Here is an 18111-nt window from a genome sequence, read left to right on the forward strand (position 1 = left end):
GGGCCCCCAAACCCGCGCCTCTTGCATTTTGAATTCGGGTTCAGGGGACCGCGACATAGCGCGGGGTTCATTTAATTTAATTTTTTTTTTCTAATTAACGATTACTTTTAGGGATGATAATGACACAAATAGTCCCTACACTTTTACTCAATCTATCATTTAATTCATGAACTTTTAATTTATTTAATATATTTTTGATTTTTCAGTATATATTTAATATAGTTTTTTGATCTTAAATAATTATAGGATTGATATATTGAAAATATCAATATGGTTCTGGGACTATAGTAAACATGTACGGAAAGTTCTAGAATCAAATCACATATTGTGCTAAAATTCGTGGACTATCCATGTCAATTTTCCTTATTTTTATTTTACTTTTGTTTTATTGAGATATTAATGGAGAATTATGGATTAATTTCCCATAATTTGCTTTGAAATATCATTTTATGTTCAGTTTTATTTGTGACTCGTTTTGTAGCCGAGTTCCCTGCAACAATGCCTAGATATTAAGGCTTCCTTGTCTAACTCAAAGCTTGAGTCCACAAAAGTCGGGCATGGGTCTCTGAAGACCAAGTTTGGATCTCAATACTAGTGATCAAGTTCCCAACAATTAGGTCTTGAGTCGTCAACAGCCGAACTTGAGTCCGCATAAGTTGGGGCCACATTCTTTAAGGTTGAGCTCAAGATCTCAATGCCCAGCTCCCATACCCAAGTGGCTTGGATCCTTAGAACTCTTGCTCCATCCAAATATTTGGATTCAAACAATATAGGCTCTAATGATATGGGCTCTGAAAGTTAAATATTACTTATATTGCACATAATAATATATTGAAAAATAAAATCAATACTTTCTTTTCAAGCAATGAAAGTTATTGTTTAGTTTATTTTAGATGCTAGCCAAATATAAAAAAAATATCGTCATTAATATTAAAAAAAACATCTGCATAAATATTTTTCAGAAATGTTGAATACAAAGCGAAATAAATGGATTATCTTGTCAGCAAAAATAATAAAAGGAAAATGGGAACCGCCAAAATCCAGGCTCCACCGTTCCAATCCAGATCTCTCCCCAACCGGCGCTAACCGGTCAAGGTCAAACCTGATCGGCTCGCGTTGGGAGGCGCGCCAAAAAAGTTAACTGCCAAGCCCGCCGCCCAATCCCCTTCCGCCACGTCCCCGCTGCCCATCAGGCCACGTCACCCTCCGTGCCGTGCAGACAAACTGCCTTTTAAAGAAATCTCCGATCCCTCAAGCTGACACTCTTCATCTTCAAGCAACCTCCGTCGATCTCTCTCTCTCTCTCTCCGCCATGTCGCCGCCGCCGCCGTCGCCGCCGCCGTCGCCGTCGATCTCAGTCGAAGCGCCGGAGCACGAAGCCCTGCCGACGGCGAGGCGGCTCCGGCGGCTCCGCTCCCACCTGACGCCGACCGCGCCTCCTGCGCCTCCTCCGGGCGGCGTCGACCGGCTCGAGATGCTGGCGTGCGCTAGGGCTGCGAAGCTCGAGGTCGACACGGCGAGATTGTGCGAGTACATGAGGGGGAGGCACCGGGGGGTCCAGGAGGAGGTGTTCGCGTACTTCAATTCGCGGCCCGACCTCCAGACCCCGGTCGAGATCGCCAAGGACGAGCACCGGGAGCTCTGCATGCGGCAGCTGCTGGGGCTGGTCCGGGAGGCCGGGATTCGGCCCTTCCGATACGTTTCCGAGGATCCGGAGAAGTACTTCGCGATCATGGAGGCTGCCGGCAGCGTCGACATGTCGCTCGGGATCAAGATGGGCGTGCAGTACAGGTGATCATCTCGCGGGACTCGTTTTTCGCCTTTTTGGACTTCAAGTTTTTGAATTTCGGCTGGCTGTTCAGTTCGGCTGTTTATGTTTTCGAGCCGTTCTGGTCCGGGACGGGGTTTTGAGGTGTTGGTTGGGAGTTGTTAGAGATGCTGTAGCTCGTTCTGGCATGGTTCTGTTCGGTTTGATCTGGGAATATTGTGGAGCTTCGATTGGAAGTGATTTCGACTACAATTAGGGCTGAATTCGTTGTGTGTGAGGTGCAACGAGAAAGTTGACTTTTTCTTGTCGCTACTCTTCCTAACACCTTGATTTCGTTGGTTGTCTGGTATCTTATAACTTGGGCTACAGACCTTGTTGGGTTTAGATAGATTCATTTCACTTTATGCATGGTTGCATCATGGCCGTCCACTAGCATGGGACCTAAGCCAGTGGATGGCTCAAAGAATCAGTTGCAACATCGGTAAGTCCTCGGCTGAATTAGTTATTGCATGATCAAGAAAGTCTAGCGTTCTATGTAATGCATATGTTGAGTGGCGTGTTGACACGATGTCATACCAAATCAAGTAATCTGATGATCATAGTTTTGAAGGAGTCTAATGCAAATGCAAACATCCCACAGGACAGCAGCATCATTGTGCATGCATCAAATGAAGGACTTTCTAGGTGACCTGCTGAATAATTCATTAAGTTCTTTTTGAGATGGATGAGAAAGGTACTGACCGAAAAGAAAAGGAATGGAAATGGTCATTTCTTATTAAGAAAAAAGGGTTCTTTTGCTACATTTCCATGCATTCTTTCCCGCTAAGCATGCAGATATAACAAGGAAAAGGAAAAGAAAAAACTAAAGAAATTTTAGTTGAAGTAAGAGGGGACAGGGAGACTACTGATCTTGGTAGATGCAGTATTCTGATGCCATTTGCATTTGCTCTGTATACATCACTTTCCTTTCTTCCGGTGTCCTTGTAAATTGAACCTGGGGAAAATGCTTTTCCAAGTATTGTCATTTGGACAGTATGGACATAATGAAGCACTCTGACTTGTGGAAACAAACATCCTTGAATCTGGTATTCATTGTGGTCTCTCTTTCTTTCTACTGAAAATAAGGCACTATTGTCTGTGCCCCTAGAATAATTCTTTTGAGTATTGGAAATAGGTGCATATTTATCTTCTTGAAGTGGCCTAGATTCAAGAGGAGTGATCATTGAAAGTGGCTGGTGAAAAGCCTATCCTTACATTGTATACCATAGTGTATCCGGCCCATTTTATGTGGCCTTTGGTGTTCTAAATTGAAGCCACAAGACACAAGGTACCTCTGGGAGGTTTGTTTAACCACAAGCTTGAGCAGTGAACCTCCCAATTGACAAATGTGTTTAAAGATAATTTCTGAAGAAAGCTTTCTGTGGTTTATATTTGTGATTAGCTTTCATCTGTCCAACAGCATTATTGATGAAATCCTGTAATAATTAATCTTTCTTATTCAAAGCAGGAGATATATGCTTCTTACAGTAGTAAAACTACAAAAAGGAAGAAGATTATAGTACCAAAGATTGATACTCTTTAATGTGGTTTCTCTTGGAGTTGTATAAGGTTTATTTAAGTCGCTGGTTCCTTGGGAATTAAAGTATGTAAGTGGTGAGAGAAAAACTCTTCAATTGTACTTTTTCTTATACATAAAGAAAAACTCATATACACACTTGAACTATTTTTATGCAGTCTTTGGGGAGGCTCAGTGATCAACTTAGGAACTAAAAGACATAGGGATAAGTACTTTGACCAGATTGATAGCATGGAATATCCAGGTTGTTTTGCAATGACAGAGCTCCATCATGGTAAGGTTTCAGATAATTTGTTTCTTGTTAGATTGTTTCTAATTTTCTATAATCTAATTGCTGTAAATTATATTTTTTTCCTTTTTGTTTGGTAATTCAACTCCATAGCTCTTGTTCTTGCCTCCCTGTCTGCCTTGCCATCAGACTGAAGGCCAGTGGAAATTGCTGTGCAGATTTAAACTTCTTTTTTGGCAGAAGAATGATATAATTTCCTATATTTCATTGAGATACAGCTAGACTTTTTGCAGTCCCATTTAACTGAAGTTGAAAGTTTTATAAGATCATTAACTGAGTGATAGTCGGTACCAGTATGCACATGGCAGAAATATTTGGCAGTTATCTTACTTGGCATCTAACCAGTAGACATTCTCCAGTGCATATCTACCTGGGGCTTTTGTTTAGTTAGCATAAACATACCAGTAAACTTACTCATCTTCTTGTCTACTAAATGGCTTTGGCTTTCTTCTGCAAGGCTCAAATGTTCAAGGTCTTCAAACTACTGCGACATTTGACCCGATTACAGATCAGTTTGTTATAGACACGCCTAATGATGGGGCCATTAAATGGTGGATTGGCAATGCTGCAGTCCATGGTAAGTTCGCAACTGTTTTTGCCAAGCTAATGCTGCCAACTCATGATGCAAGAGGGCTTGCTGATATGGGAGTCCATGCCTTTATTGTCCCAATAAGGGATATGGAAACACACAAAACACTTCCTGGAATCGAAATACATGATTGTGGGCACAAGATTGGCCTGAATGGGGTAGATAATGGAGCACTAAGATTCCGCTCTGTAAGAATTCCTCGAGAAAATCTCCTCAATAGGTTTGGAGATGTGTCTCGGGATGGGAAATACACGAGCAGCCTCCCAACTATCAATAAAAGATTTGCTGCTACACTTGGTGAACTCGTGGGTGGAAGGGTTGGCCTGGCATATTCTTCAGTTGGAGTCCTAAAAATTGCCATCACAATTGCCACGAGATATTCTTTACTTCGCCAGCAATTTGGTCCTCCCAAGAAGCCTGAAGTTAGTATTCTGGATTACCAATCTCAACAACACAAGCTTATGCCCATGCTGGCTTCAACTTATGCATTTCATTTCGCCACTCTGTATTTGGTGGAGAAGTACTCAGAGATGAAGAAGTCTCATGACGATCAGTTGGTTGGAGATGTTCATGCACTGTCGGCAGGTCTCAAGGCTTATGTGACGTCTTATACAGCAAAGTCATTAAGCATCTGCCGGGAGGCATGTGGAGGACATGGTTATGCAGCTGTCAATAGATTTGGTAGCTTGAGGAATGATCATGATATTTTTCAGACTTTTGAAGGGGACAACACAGTGCTTCTGCAGCAGGTAATTTCAACATCGTTAGATTTTTTTTAATTAAATAGTTATAAATGATACAGTTTTACAGAGGGGGTATAAACACCCTATATAGACAGGCCGTATGACTACATAGGGAAGTCGTCCTCCTTATGCCCTAAATTGGTTTGCAAAATCTTTGTAAGATCTTTGTCATGTTGTTCTCTTTTTGTTTCTTTGATATTAAGCAAATTATCAGTGTGGTGGAAATCACCCACATCAAAATTTCTTCACCATAATGTCTCTGCAGATGATCTCACCAAACATTCTTGCTTTCTGCTAAATGTTAACAGGGATAATTAAGTCAAATTCTTTCAATTGCTAAATGTGCAGTCATCTTAAAGAAGTGGAAAATTATATAATATAGCACTTTCATAAAGATATATGTAAAGGACTTTATGGTTGCTTGTACATTTTAATCCTGTTTGCCTTTTCGATATCGGTACTATGCTGAATTTGTGGTCTCTCCAATATTGATGCAATCATTGTACTTGAAATGATAATTAAGAATGATGCAATTAGGTGTCATTTTTTACCACTAGCCATGAGAGGTAAAAATATACGCTCTGGTTGAATAGCCTCTGGGCTCCAACACAAATATACTAGCACAGGGCAGTGAGACAGCTAATGCTGGTAGTCTGAATGTCTCAAATTTATATGCAGGTGGCTGGTGATCTCTTAAAGCAATACAAGGAGAAGTTTCGAGGTGGGACACTTGCAGTTACGTGGAACTACTTGAGGGAGTCCATGAACACTTACCTATCACAGCCCAACCCTGTGATTGCCAGATGGGAAAGCGAAGAGCATTTGCGTGATCCTAAATTCCAGTTGGATGCATTTAGAGTAAGTGGGTTTGTTTCAGTTTGACAACTATCTGTCATTGTGTGATACATCCTTTCCAATTATTGTGTTCTTTCTTTTGCAGTACCGGACTTCTCGACTACTTCAGAGTGTTGCCGCAAGACTCCAAAAACACACTAAAACCCTTGGGAGTTTTGGTGCTTGGAACAGATGCTTAAATCACCTTCTGACACTTGCAGAGTCACATATTGAATCTGTCATTCTTGCAAAGTTCATTGAAGCTGTCGAGAGGTACTTTCATTTTTTGTGAGAGTGTTCTAACACTTCATCAATGGATTTCTCATTGCACGCCTTCTTTGAGCCAGATGTCCTGATGCAAGTGCTCGAGCTGTTCTCAAATTAGCATGTGATCTATATGCCCTGGATCGTATCTGGAATGACATAGGAACCTACCGCAACGTCGACTACGTGGCACCCAACAAAGCTAAGGTATGATAAATACTCGAGATTCCTCGTTCTATAAGTAGAGAAGAAAACATTTAATTGTGAATTGCAACACCTTCGCATTGCCTGTTTTTTAAACCATAGCAATTCTATTGTGTACCTGATTTACGAATGGGCTTGTCTTTCAGGCAATCCACAAACTCGCCGACTATCTCAGTTTCCAAGTAAGAAATGTCGCTGGAGAGCTTGTAGATGCCTTTGACCTTCCGGATCATGTGACACGGGCACCAATCGCTATGAAATCAGAAGCTTACTCTCAGTACACACAGTGTGTTGGATTCTAGTTTGCTCTGGTGATTGCCAAAGACAAATTCACTCGACACCCATTGATCCCAAAATAAGGATGTCACTGTACCTTGTCAAATTTATCGCGCAAGGACATTGACGATGGTTATACAGATCCATGCCGGGACCAGATATAAAGTGGTTGGACTGAGAAGTCACGGCCCCTGGCCTTGTTCTTAGCTTTATGTATCGAAAGGGCACACCATATTCTTTGGGCAAAATTAACATGCCCGGACGTTTCATCTTCAATGTAATACAAAGTATTGCCAGGAGGACTTTCATTTTTATAGCCCTCGTGAGTTCTGCTCCAGTCGATATTAGTCGTTAATCAAGTTGATTTGTGGAAACCTGCGCAACCATGCATTCTTATTTTGCTGAAGACTCCGTCTGTATTGCATTGACCATATCGGGGCTTTAAGTTTGAACATCATCCCAAAGAATTACTAGTCTCTGGGAAGAAATGTCACGAGTTTGTCAATAGGTATAAAAATTACTTCTCTGGAGCGAAAGCTATTAACAGCAGGGAACGAGTTAAAACAAACTCGTAAGATTCACTGGCATTTGTAAATGATTGGAAAGCACTGAGATGAGTTTCGATAAGTCGTAGAGTGCATTCAGCCACTGACATATAAATGCTCGTTAAAAGAAATATGTGGATTCCAAACAGTCGCAAATTTAAGATTCATGTTATTACGGTTACAACGAGATGACCTTGAACAGAGAAAGAGAACAAACAAGAAGATTATTCTGCTTCCTTTTCCCTCCCTGCCTAACTATGCAAACTTAGGAGAAAAACGGAAAAGTCGCCGACACGATCTACACATCGGAATCGAGCTGATAGTAAGTACGCAAGTTGGCACACTCCGCGAGTGGCTGGTCGGTCAGGCATCCCATGGAATTGGCGTAGTGCCTGCTGGAGATGGCTCCGTTGCTGCGGGTGAGGATCAGCGTGGCCTTGCTACGTCCTGGGTCTACCGTCTGGCAACCGGCCTTGGGGCTGCTCACCAGAACGGCGCTGCATAACTGGTCATCGTGGTCGTCCTCGACGGTGACCTCCCATTTTCCATTGGAGTCGGTCACCGTGTCGATGCTGTAGTCGAGCTGCGTGCCGGTGCTGTCCTTGCATTCGACCCTCACTGCAGCGCCTGGAAAGGGCTCGGTTCAAACAACGCTTTGATCGTCAGAACTTGTTATTCCACACATAATAGAAGACACACATGGACTATGCAACATGCGCAACTAGCGACGCATTCATAAGCTCTTTTTCGAGGACGGACGAAAGAAAACCAAATAATCGTACGATAGGAATTGGCTTCTCGTACACAACACACGCACCGTCAAGTCCGACAAATATGATTGTAGACTCCATTGATTGAACTGGATTGTATGAAGTGATGCAAATGTACTCTAGAGAGAGAGAGAGAGAGAGAGATTACCTTCAATGTGGGTGGAAGCGGGGGTCTCAAAGCCAAAACGGCAAGTGTCGCAGTACACGCTGCCTTGGATATAGAAGGACCTTCTTCCTGAGTTGCTTGCGCTGACAAGACAAGGCAACATCACACAAGCACCCAACATCAACACCACCAGCATTGATCTCCCCATGCTTGGTCTCAACACAGTAATGGCAAGCCCCCACAAATCTATAGAGATAGAGAGAGAAGCAGAAGAAGCAGGAGGATTTGGTGCACAAAGGAGGAGATGCTAGAAATAGTGGCTGTATCTTAAGTATTATACTTCGCATCCGATCCAAATCACATGCACAAGTAGTGAGGCTCCGCACATCCTGCGGGGAGGCTCCATTTCCTTCGACATTATGTTAATTCGAGCATTTATTGTTCCCAGTTGGACTCACGAGCTTCCTCCTTTATTTGCGCATGAATCAAGCCAAGTTCGAGAGTTACATACGCGCAATGAGCGTAAACTAATCGAGTCAAATCGCATCATCGGACCGCTGTGTACAGAGTGTCGTAACTGCAAAATCGGGAAAGCTCGAACTCGGCTGTCTCGATGGAGACGTCGGGGTTACTCTGAAGGATGGATCGGCGAAAGTTGCTCGGACGGGAGCCAAATGTCATCCGACGCGTTCCCAAGATCTAGCCTTTGGGGGTTCGGCATTGCCGTACGACGAGGGTCTTGAATTAAACCTTGGGATCTACGGCCGGGGAAGTAGAATGAACGAGAAATTAAACAACATTGAGCTTTGCTGAATCTACTTGTTTCTTTATTTACACTAACATACAATAATGAAAATGTCATTGGGCATCCAGTTATCTTTCCCCAGACAATATAAAGGGGTAGGAGCAAGCATAGGTCCAAGATAGAACTGAGAAGTGGACTGAACCAGCCAGAAAAACCAGCCTAGTTTTAGGTTTCCGTGGTTACTTGTTCCAGAAAAAAGTAGAACCAGTACTATGTGGTTTAGTTCTCAAGTAAAAACTAAAGTGGGAATTGAAACCAATGAACTGTGATTACATGTTTTGAATTTTTTATGATTTATTTTATTTTACATGTTCATCTTCATGAATTATTGCTATTGATAAATGAGAATTTTTTATATTATGTTCATTTTCATGTTGCTTAACTAAAAATTAAAAGAAGAAGAAGAAGAAGAAGAAGAAATTGGTCAATTCTCTAATGGATCCTAGATCTAACCCTAGAATAGACCGATAGATTAGGATCTAGATTTCAGATATGCAAAATAAGTTCTGAATTCCAAAAATTAGAAAATCGGTTTCCATATAATAGGTTTTAGATAAAACCTAGACCGACCTTTAAATCGATCTATAAGGGGGCATGTGGTTGAGAGCTAACTTAGTGGATGAGAAAGCGTTCCAGTTCGTCGATCCATATGAAGGTTGACTTTGCTGTCGCAATAAGAAAATGCGGAATCTAATGCATCCGCATGAACAAAGTCATTGACGGTGCCCGATTCAACTTCTTCTCTCCTCGATTCGTTCCACCAATTGAGAATAATAAAATATGCTTTCTCTGCGTGGAGATTGGGGTAGATGGACAAATTAAGAGGCGAATCACGTGCTTTTTCACTAATGATATTGTAGGTTGATGTATGGGCTTTAAGCAAAAAGGCTTCATCTTTAAGCCTCCTTCGGACCTCAAGATTGTTATGATGTAAAATACTTGGTGGGTATTTCCTTCCAGAAAAGAAAAAAAAAAAGGGTAAGAATTGATGGAGCAGAACATGTGGGCACTGATATGTCAAAATAAGAAATGCATGCAAGCTGCCTAAGAGATTACTAGATAAGTGTTGGAAATTGGAGAAGATAATAAAATTAAGAGGCAAAGCACATGCTATTTTCACTAAAGATATTATAGATTGATGTGGTGTATTTATGAAAAATATAGTAGTGACCTAAAACCAACATTTAGTCACTAAAAGCAAGTTATAGTGAGTAAATTCAATCGATTCGATCATCAAAAGTTTTGTCAGAATCATAGAGTTATCATTATATTTGGTCACGGAAAACGTCCTTTGGGACCAAATTGAAAACTTGGTAGCCAAAAACCCTGTCAACTATCTTTGGTGACCAATTTGTTGCAATTTGTCGCGATCAGTTGGTCGCAAACAATTTTAACTTTTTGATTGCCCTAGGAGGTGGAAAGTTCGATTCCCCACCTTCTTGAGATTGGAAGTGGGTATATTTAGTTTTAGGCACGGGGTTTGACTTTCACGCAAAGAGGTAGGGTAAAAGTTCAAGAAGGAGTTGAGAATTAGAATACGATGGATAAATATAAAAATATTTTGTTATACTTAAAAAATTAAAATATGTAATCATGGTAGTCCCATCATTCTATAAATTGATTGATCTTACACAGCAATACATTTTGTTCATTCTCCCAATATTATTCGTAGGACAATCGTAAAAAGTACGCATAGATTGAGATGCTGCTATAATATTTCCCTTTTCTAGTTATATTGTTACATATTTCTTCAATATATTCTACTGGAGTAACTTCTTTCAACTTCTAATTTTGACTTTTACTTTCCCTATGAAATATTGAAACTTAAAAAAGATGTACCCTAAATAACGAGCACGTATCGCAATATTGTATATGACTTTATGTATCAAAATTCATATGATTTGAAAAATTTTAGCATTTCACATTAAATAAAGATAAATTGTGAAATCACAATTTTAAAAATTAATCATGTCAAATAGATCCTCTGAAGTTTGAAAGCAAAAGGAACGTTTTCATATATTTCTTCTTTGAGAAATTCTTAAAATGGACCCAAATTCAGTAGACCAAATCCATCACAATCATCTCTATGGTGGGATCAACGTGGACCTCACAAAATAAATGGTTGCAGTGGACCCTATCCATAATAAATCCATGTCGAGACAAGGATTGTCCCCAATAGAATCGAAATATTCTGAATTGAATAAATATATATCCCAATCTAAATCACTATGAACCTAACTTAGAAGTTAAAGATGTTGCTTATGTCTTGAGTTTACAGCTGGTTTTCTCGTGGGCAATGACTCACTTTTGGATGATGGGACCAAATTGCTGCAGCAGAGAGGAACTCAAGAATTGGATCCATATCTATCTAACCCAATTGGCTTGGTGTTGGTTTCTTTGGTCTTGGAAATGGAGGCAAAGCCATAATCCACCCTCTAGAGTGAAGACAAGGGCTAGTGGAAGTGGGTTCATTTCAAGCCCAATCTCACAGCCCAAAATGAACCCAAAAATAAAGGCAAGATTCAGTGGCTAATGGAAGTGGGTTCCTCAATTTTGTTCTTTTTTTTTTTCCTTTTTTTTCTTTTTGATAAAGAGCAACCATTAGTTATTGTTAAATCATAAGAAGTGACCCACTCCCACTCGTAATTACCACATGAGAAGTTACCACACAGAGTACGCATAGAGGATTCGTGACATCTATTACATTACACATATCACATATGTCATTTTTGGGGCAATTTTTTAAAGAAAGAAATGGCCCAAATGTCTGCAAAAGCCCATACTTTTGGGCCTAAGAGAAAAAGTTTCAGATTTCGAAGGCTCTTTTTAAGTAGGAGCTATTTTTGTGATCGGACCCCTTTTTTAATTATGAACCTGGATAAAAAAAATTCAATGAAAGCAGAAGGTCCATTCTTAAAGTGCTAGTGATTTGATTTCTTTGTGTGGAAAAAAGGTCTCGAGTGGCTAAAAGAAAACGAGCGTTCTTTCCCTAATGTTTGGATGTTCATGTTCCAGAGATCTCAATTGATGTTTTGTCATCAATTCATGGTAGGGATGTGTTCAATTGAAATCCGGTGAGACTTGACATGCCTCTATCTCCACTATGGAGGTCATTTCTTTCCTTTTGATTAAATCCAATGCTCGATAAGAATTGTTGCATCGATTTTAAATCGATCTTGTAAATCAACATTTGCATTCACCGCATTCTCCAACTAGTATTTTTTTCTTTATTAGGAAAGAAAGTAGCAGCCGCTATTAAACTCTCATCGTTCAAAGATGTGTCGGCCGATAATTTAAAATTTGCAGAGAAGTAAGCAAGTGCAAAAGCTTGATCTCTATAAGCAAATAGGTTTTAAATTGCTTAAAGATGCATAGATCCTGGGAAAAGCAGGGCACGAGGCGGCATAGATCACATGTAAAGTCGGACAACTTTATAGAAAGAAAATCATGGTTGGCTGGACCAATAATGGAGACATTTCCTCCACTCACAGGAAAAGAAAACTTATACTAAGAAAAGAACCAAACTTCGAAAAGTGCTTTCATGCTGAATTACTACATAAAACCGAGTGTGGTTCCCTCTTGCTCTTGGCTAATAGCTTTATGTTCCTATACTTTGACAATATTTGCATAGAATAAGAATGTGAGTTCATACAAAATTTTTAACCTTCATGGATATCTCTTGCTTGCCTATAAGGTATCAGAAGTGAACTTAGGTTTAGAGAAACGGTAGTATGTCATGGTCTCTTGTCATAGGAAATTACTTTAGTGAGTCTTCGCAATTTTGATTAATCGAGTAGTTCTAAGAACTCTCCTTGTTCTTTCATTATAGCTTGTGAGTGGTTGACACGTGAATTCTTCATTTTGAAATTTGAATTCTTCAAGAATAGTAAAATTTACACTGCATGAGAAAATTTCATAATAGACAATGAACTAATATCTCTCTTCATATTTACCAAATAAAATATATATCCCTCTTCACGATTTGTTCTATTCAAGAAAATGCATATTTATCTCAACCCAATGCCCTAAGTTATTAGTGCGCTTTACCCAATTAGTTGTCATCCTATTGAAACAAGTTTATATGACGAAAGAATCCCTTTTTAAAGAGGAAAAAATAGGCATTTTCCTAATTCGAGGAAAATTTTACAAGAAAAATTTGAGGGCTCAAAAAAAATCTCCAATGGAATGAAGGTGTTGAAGACAATAATTGGTGTTATGATGATTTTTAATAAATTCTAGGGTTTGCCAATGGGGTGGGGGATGAGTGCACACGTTCCTTTTCTACTTTTTGCCCATCTTGTGTGGTGGACTAAGGGCCAAATAGACTGGGAACTTTATTCGGTCATCATGGCTCTGTCCCTTAATGAACATTACTTGGTAGGAAACAAACTATATATTATACATATAAATATGTATGTATGTATGCTTGTGGGGGTCATTTACCATCAACTTTTAATTAATCGGAATCACTTGATGTAGAGCTATACACGTGACTGGTTGAGGAAAAGAAAAAATAGATTTACCACTTAATTTTGAGTCAATTTGATTCAATTTATTTTGAGAAAAATATATATATTTTTAAAAATGATCGCCCATGAAGCCTAAATAATTAGCCAATAAAGTAGGTGTGTGTTAAAAAGAAAACAATACAAACAATCCGTCGGTAAATGATGGGATATGCGTCCATCAATTCCCATGGAGGGCCGCGACAAGCTTTAGACAAAGTCTTGTGTAAGGAGAGAGAGAGAGAGAGGTGTGCTTGTAATCTTCTCCCACTTGATTGCGATGCATTTTGGTTGACAAACAAGTGATTTACATCTATCCTTGTCCCTCTTAGAATTGCTCTTCTCATAATCTATCAAAAGGAAGAAAAAAATTTCTTAATTTGTAAAAAAAAAACAATATTTACATAATTTGATTCATTTAGGAAGATTAATTTGTTGTGGGATGGAAAACGTCCGAATTAAAATTAGAAATTCGATTTCGTGCGTGGAAATATCTCAAGTAATATCTTGAGAAATTTCATATTATAATTTCTTTCATCAAACAATTATACATTGTTAAGAGTAGAACTTAATATTGTCGAATAATTGCAGGAGGAAATTTGAGTTGAGATACTCCTCGAGATTTTGCATTATAACATATGGAGATTCTTAATACCATTTCAAAAGTGAAAATAAGTTATAATGCATCCTTTGTCGGATAAGCTTGGAGAGGTTGAGATGTTAAGGGCTTTCTCCGGCCTCTCATGTGCATTTTATGTGTCCATTCGTTGGATATGCACCACAGATCTTGCCCATCACCTATTGAGAAAATTCCTTACTCAATTGCCATTTCCTTTATCTCTCCACCTCAGCCTAACACAACAATAGCACCTCGCTACTGTCATCTTTCATGAAGCCTTAACTTGCCTAGGCTACAATAGCCACCACCAAAGTGGAGCTCGATGATCACACGATTCGAGGCTCGATTTGATAGAGAGAGAGAGGGGTGATTGTAGAGATGGTGATGGTGGCCAAAGGCGATTGCATTGAGATCGCTCGTCTATTAAATAACTCATCGAATCGTAAATATATATTATATAAATCGTACTCAAATGCGTGAATAAGAATCTGTGGAGCTCGATGATCATAAGACTCAAGGTTCGATTTGAGAGAGAGAGAGGGGATGATTGTGGAGATAGTGATACTGGCCAACGGTGATTGTATTGAGATCGTTCGTCTATTAAATAACTCGTCAAATCAGAAAGAGATATTATACGAACTGTACTTGAATGCTCGAATAAGAATCTATCGCGCTACTTTGTGAATCGACTCGGTAAGCCAATATTATTGCTCTAATTTATGTACTAAAATAAGGAGAACAAATACGAATCAAAGTAAGCCCTCCTACGGTGTTGTGGGGGGGTCCAGTCGGTGACGATACTCCATGCTTTGATTGGTCGTTCTAGTTTATCAAAAGCAGATATAAGAAAGAAAAATGAAATTACTTTTTTCCATTTCCTTTATTTTAATTTCTGCATAATGTCGCAAGAGAAAAATAAAAATATATGGCTGCGAGGCGCGTTGGAGTCCCAATAATTGACACCAAAGGTGGCATATGATTGCTGAAAATGACGCACCGCACGCAAAAAAGAAGACAACCGGCTGAGCCGGTCTCCCTTGTCCCCTCTAATCCTCAGTGTAAGCATTTGCGTCATCAATGTCGACATGTCTTGAGTATTGTTTCTATTATTGTGGAAACATACTTATATTTTTAAAAAACACAACGCAAAACTAAAAGGGACATTGACACTTGTCCATGGAGTGCTGAGTTTTTAAAATATTCCATGGGATGTTAAATTTTCCAAAATATTTTAAATCTATTTATAGCATTTCTGACGTCAAGCTTGTTTGATTTGGTTTTAAATTATATAAGAAAGTAAGTTCTGAGTTTTCTTTTAGGAAATTATTTTATTCTATTTTAGTTTAAATATATGTAGGTCGACAGTAACATTTATATAATGTAATGGGAAGTTCAATGTCAAGTAAAAGTTCTGTTTTTACATTGTGAAACTTAAAATAAAGATCATAGGTGAAAAATATAAGCTGGATCAACACTAATCTAACACCCACTTAAGAAATTTGCATTATATAAAAAAAAAAAGGCATATTTGCATATGTTTGGTATTCCCTTCGACTGCATATAGGAACAGAAAAATACGTAAATTACGATAATCAAAATAATTGACGAGTAAACAATGGGTCTCCTGCATTTTTATGTTTGAATTCTAAATATTGTTGAGGGTGCCGTAAATTTCTCATCTTTCCTTCACAGCAGATGATATCATACCCAAAAGATGGATTAGCATTTTTACATTCTACTTCATTCTCTACTAATATCATTTTTTTTCGATTATTTCACTTTCATGATGCAACATGCGTACGATACCCTAGTAAATTATAGGGCATCGTCACCTAGATATTTCGTCTCTTGTCTGTGCGTAATAAAAAGTGCCTTTCACTTTCTAAGCCCTACCAAACCCTAGTGGCCCAAAAAATAAGAAGAGAAAAAGTCACACAAAACACCCGTTAACATACTTTTATTGATGTTTTATGTGCAGAAAACATAAGATATGTTTTATGAATAATTCAACTATCCATGTATTAAAATTGAGCTCGTGGGGGGCTAAATCTCTGATAGGAAAATGTTCATTAGATTATATATGATAATGATGAACGTAGATCAAGTCAAATGCGTCAGAGAGGTAATTTTTTTTATTCATTAGAAAGGGAGCAGATAATGATCTTCTTCTGATGACAACCTCCCACCGGTCAAAGATTCTGCAGCATTGACAAATTCTTCTGATGTAATTCGTGTATATAGATTGATATTCTTCAATCCACCATAATCAAATGTACAGAAGTTCCCCCACGTCTCCGTTGAAAAGGGTTCAAGCAATGATACGTATTGAATAAATATTAGAGATCGAAGATTGAGATCAGGTCACGCTATTGCTATATAGAAAAAAAAAAAAACAGATAATTTCTTCACAAAGAAATTTTTTTGTTAAAGAGATAATTATATGAGATTGAGTATGATAATATGAATCAATTAGACTCATACGTCAATCCTTTACTTTGTACGGTGTTGCCTTTGATGTCTCAATAATTTTTATCGATTGATCAATGAAAATGATGTTTTCATCAACGATAGGGATCTATTGAGGCATCGAGAAGGAACACCACACGAGGTAGAGAGGACCTTCATTGAGGCAATTATTATTTATGCCGAAATCGGTTTGGTGGGGGGACGGTCATCAAGGATTTAGCAGCTAAGTGTTGTTTGAGAACAAGCTAACATGACATAGGAGTTTTTTTTTTTTTTTGGGTCAAAAACATGACATAGGAGTTAGGAAGTGAGATCAAGTGTGCCAATAATTTATTCAAAAATTTATTCCCGTGAAATAAGGCGAAAGTCGGGGAAAATATCTTTGACTTATTTTATGAGTTATCGATTCTTCTAATAAATGATGACATCACTACTACTACTTTGTAGCTCTTGACCACTTCTTCCCAATAAATTGGCAAACAACTAGATGGAGAATGAATGGGAGGAGAAGGCATTAGCTGGAGTGCCGTTTTGTGAAATCAACCGTGAAAGAAACGTATCATTTAAAAAATGAAAGAGTTTTCAAATAAAAAAAAGGTTGAACTCGAAAGGAACAAGTGTACATAATGGAAAATGATCGAAACAGTCGATAATTTGACAAAATTACATACAAAATGGAAAATGATCAAAATAGTTGATAATTTGACAAAATTATAACACCTTACTTTGATATTATGTGAGATTTAATAAGATCGCTATCGATTGTTTAAAGAAATTATGCTGATAGATGAATGTATGATTTAATAATTAAATCTTCTAACATTAGTAATATAGACATGACGGCCATGTAATGTTGGCCGTATCATGTGATTAAGCATTTGTATTTGCCCCTGAGAGAATGCACTTTAGAACTAGAACCTAAAAAATACCCCATCGAAAAACAAAAGTTCAACATCATCAAGCGTCACCCTAAAAAAATTGAGAATATACCAAAAAATATATGTCGCATTGCACCCAATAATCACTTCCATAACTCTACTTTGAAGATACCTATACATACTTGAGTTTTTCTTTTGGAGACCACACCGCACCTTCACATTAACTGTCCCCATGTCTCTACATATGAAAATGTCATTTTCTTTTTTAAAATCTCCCGTCCTCAAATCCTAAATTCCACATCCACCTAGAACACCCAAAATCAACTAATACCAAACTATCCAAATCCTAAGCAAGATACTAAAATAAAACTCTAAGAAGAGGCAATCTGGTCGCGGGGTTTTGCCTAGAAATATGCAAATAAAATTTACAAAAGTAAAGGTGTGTATCGGGTCAAAAGTAAGTTTTTTTTTTTTTTTTTTTTTTTTTGGGAGTGGCTTCTCGAGAAAATAAAAATGATGACTTTTTGTTTATTTCCATTTTTTTCTAAGGTAGAAGAAGAAGAATTGGAAGAGGCTATCTAGTCGTCAGTGCTAGAATTTGGAAGACTTGTCATGTTGGAAGGGTCGGACCAAGAAACAACGGTCTGGAGAGGGAGATGAGTTGAGATTCCTTTAATTAAAAAAAAAACATGCATAAATATTTTGACAAGAAGATATAATTTCTTTTGACAATATGCATAGGACTTTAATGACAACATAAGATATGAAGGAGAGAAGTTGAAAAAATAGGCAACTTTTTTTTTTTGTTCCTTTATCTAATCTAAGGCAACTTTTTTTTTGGTTCCTCTATCAAATCTTTTGTGATTTGCATTTT

The 18111-nt window shown here is 38.4% G+C and overlaps 2 protein-coding genes across 2 annotated transcripts; one reads left to right on the plus strand and one right to left on the minus strand.

The window, feature by feature from the left end:
• Positions 1-1270: 1270 nt before the first annotated feature.
• On the plus strand, positions 1271-6917 carry LOC104415809 (acyl-coenzyme A oxidase 2, peroxisomal). The gene is made up of 7 exons (XM_010027183.3): positions 1271-1791; positions 3503-3618; positions 4091-4971; positions 5644-5823; positions 5906-6072; positions 6147-6270; positions 6414-6917. The coding sequence occupies exons 1-7, from the start codon at positions 1313-1315 to the stop codon at positions 6567-6569; spliced, it is 2103 nt and encodes a 700-aa protein (XP_010025485.2). The 5' UTR covers positions 1271-1312; the 3' UTR covers positions 6570-6917.
• Positions 6918-7197: 280 nt separating this feature from the next.
• LOC104415810 (protein DOWNSTREAM OF FLC) lies at positions 7198-8250 on the minus strand. The gene is made up of 2 exons (XM_010027184.3): positions 8007-8250; positions 7198-7715 (listed from the first exon to the last, which is right to left on the minus strand). Exons 1-2 carry the CDS (start codon positions 8170-8172, stop codon positions 7387-7389), a joined length of 495 nt encoding a protein of 164 aa, XP_010025486.1. The 5' UTR covers positions 8173-8250; the 3' UTR covers positions 7198-7386.
• Positions 8251-18111: the final 9861 nt, after the last annotated feature.

This window comes from Eucalyptus grandis, chromosome 8, assembly GCF_016545825.1.
Source record: "Eucalyptus grandis isolate ANBG69807.140 chromosome 8, ASM1654582v1, whole genome shotgun sequence".
Lineage (NCBI taxonomy): Eukaryota > Viridiplantae > Streptophyta > Magnoliopsida > Myrtales > Myrtaceae > Eucalyptus > Eucalyptus grandis.

What these genes read in the sequence shown, in the direction of transcription:
- LOC104415809 (XM_010027183.3), top strand. Translation starts at nt 1,313, where the DNA reads ATGTCGCCGCCGCCGCCGTCGCCGCCGCCGTCGCCGTCGATCTCAGTC. An exon ending in AAGATGGGCGTGCAGTACAG is followed by an intron (nt 1,792 to 3,502) that starts GTGATCATCTCG and finishes ATTTTTATGCAG; the next exon opens with TCTTTGGGGAGGCTCAGTGA. An exon ending in AATGACAGAGCTCCATCATG is followed by an intron (nt 3,619 to 4,090) that starts GTAAGGTTTCAG and finishes TTCTTCTGCAAG; the next exon opens with GCTCAAATGTTCAAGGTCTT.
- LOC104415810 (XM_010027184.3), bottom strand. Translation starts at nt 8,172, where the DNA reads ATGGGGAGATCAATGCTGGTGGTGTTGATGTTGGGTGCTTGTGTGATG. An exon ending in CGCTTCCACCCACATTGAAG is followed by an intron (nt 7,716 to 8,006) that starts GTAATCTCTCTC and finishes AGCCCTTTCCAG; the next exon opens with GCGCTGCAGTGAGGGTCGAA.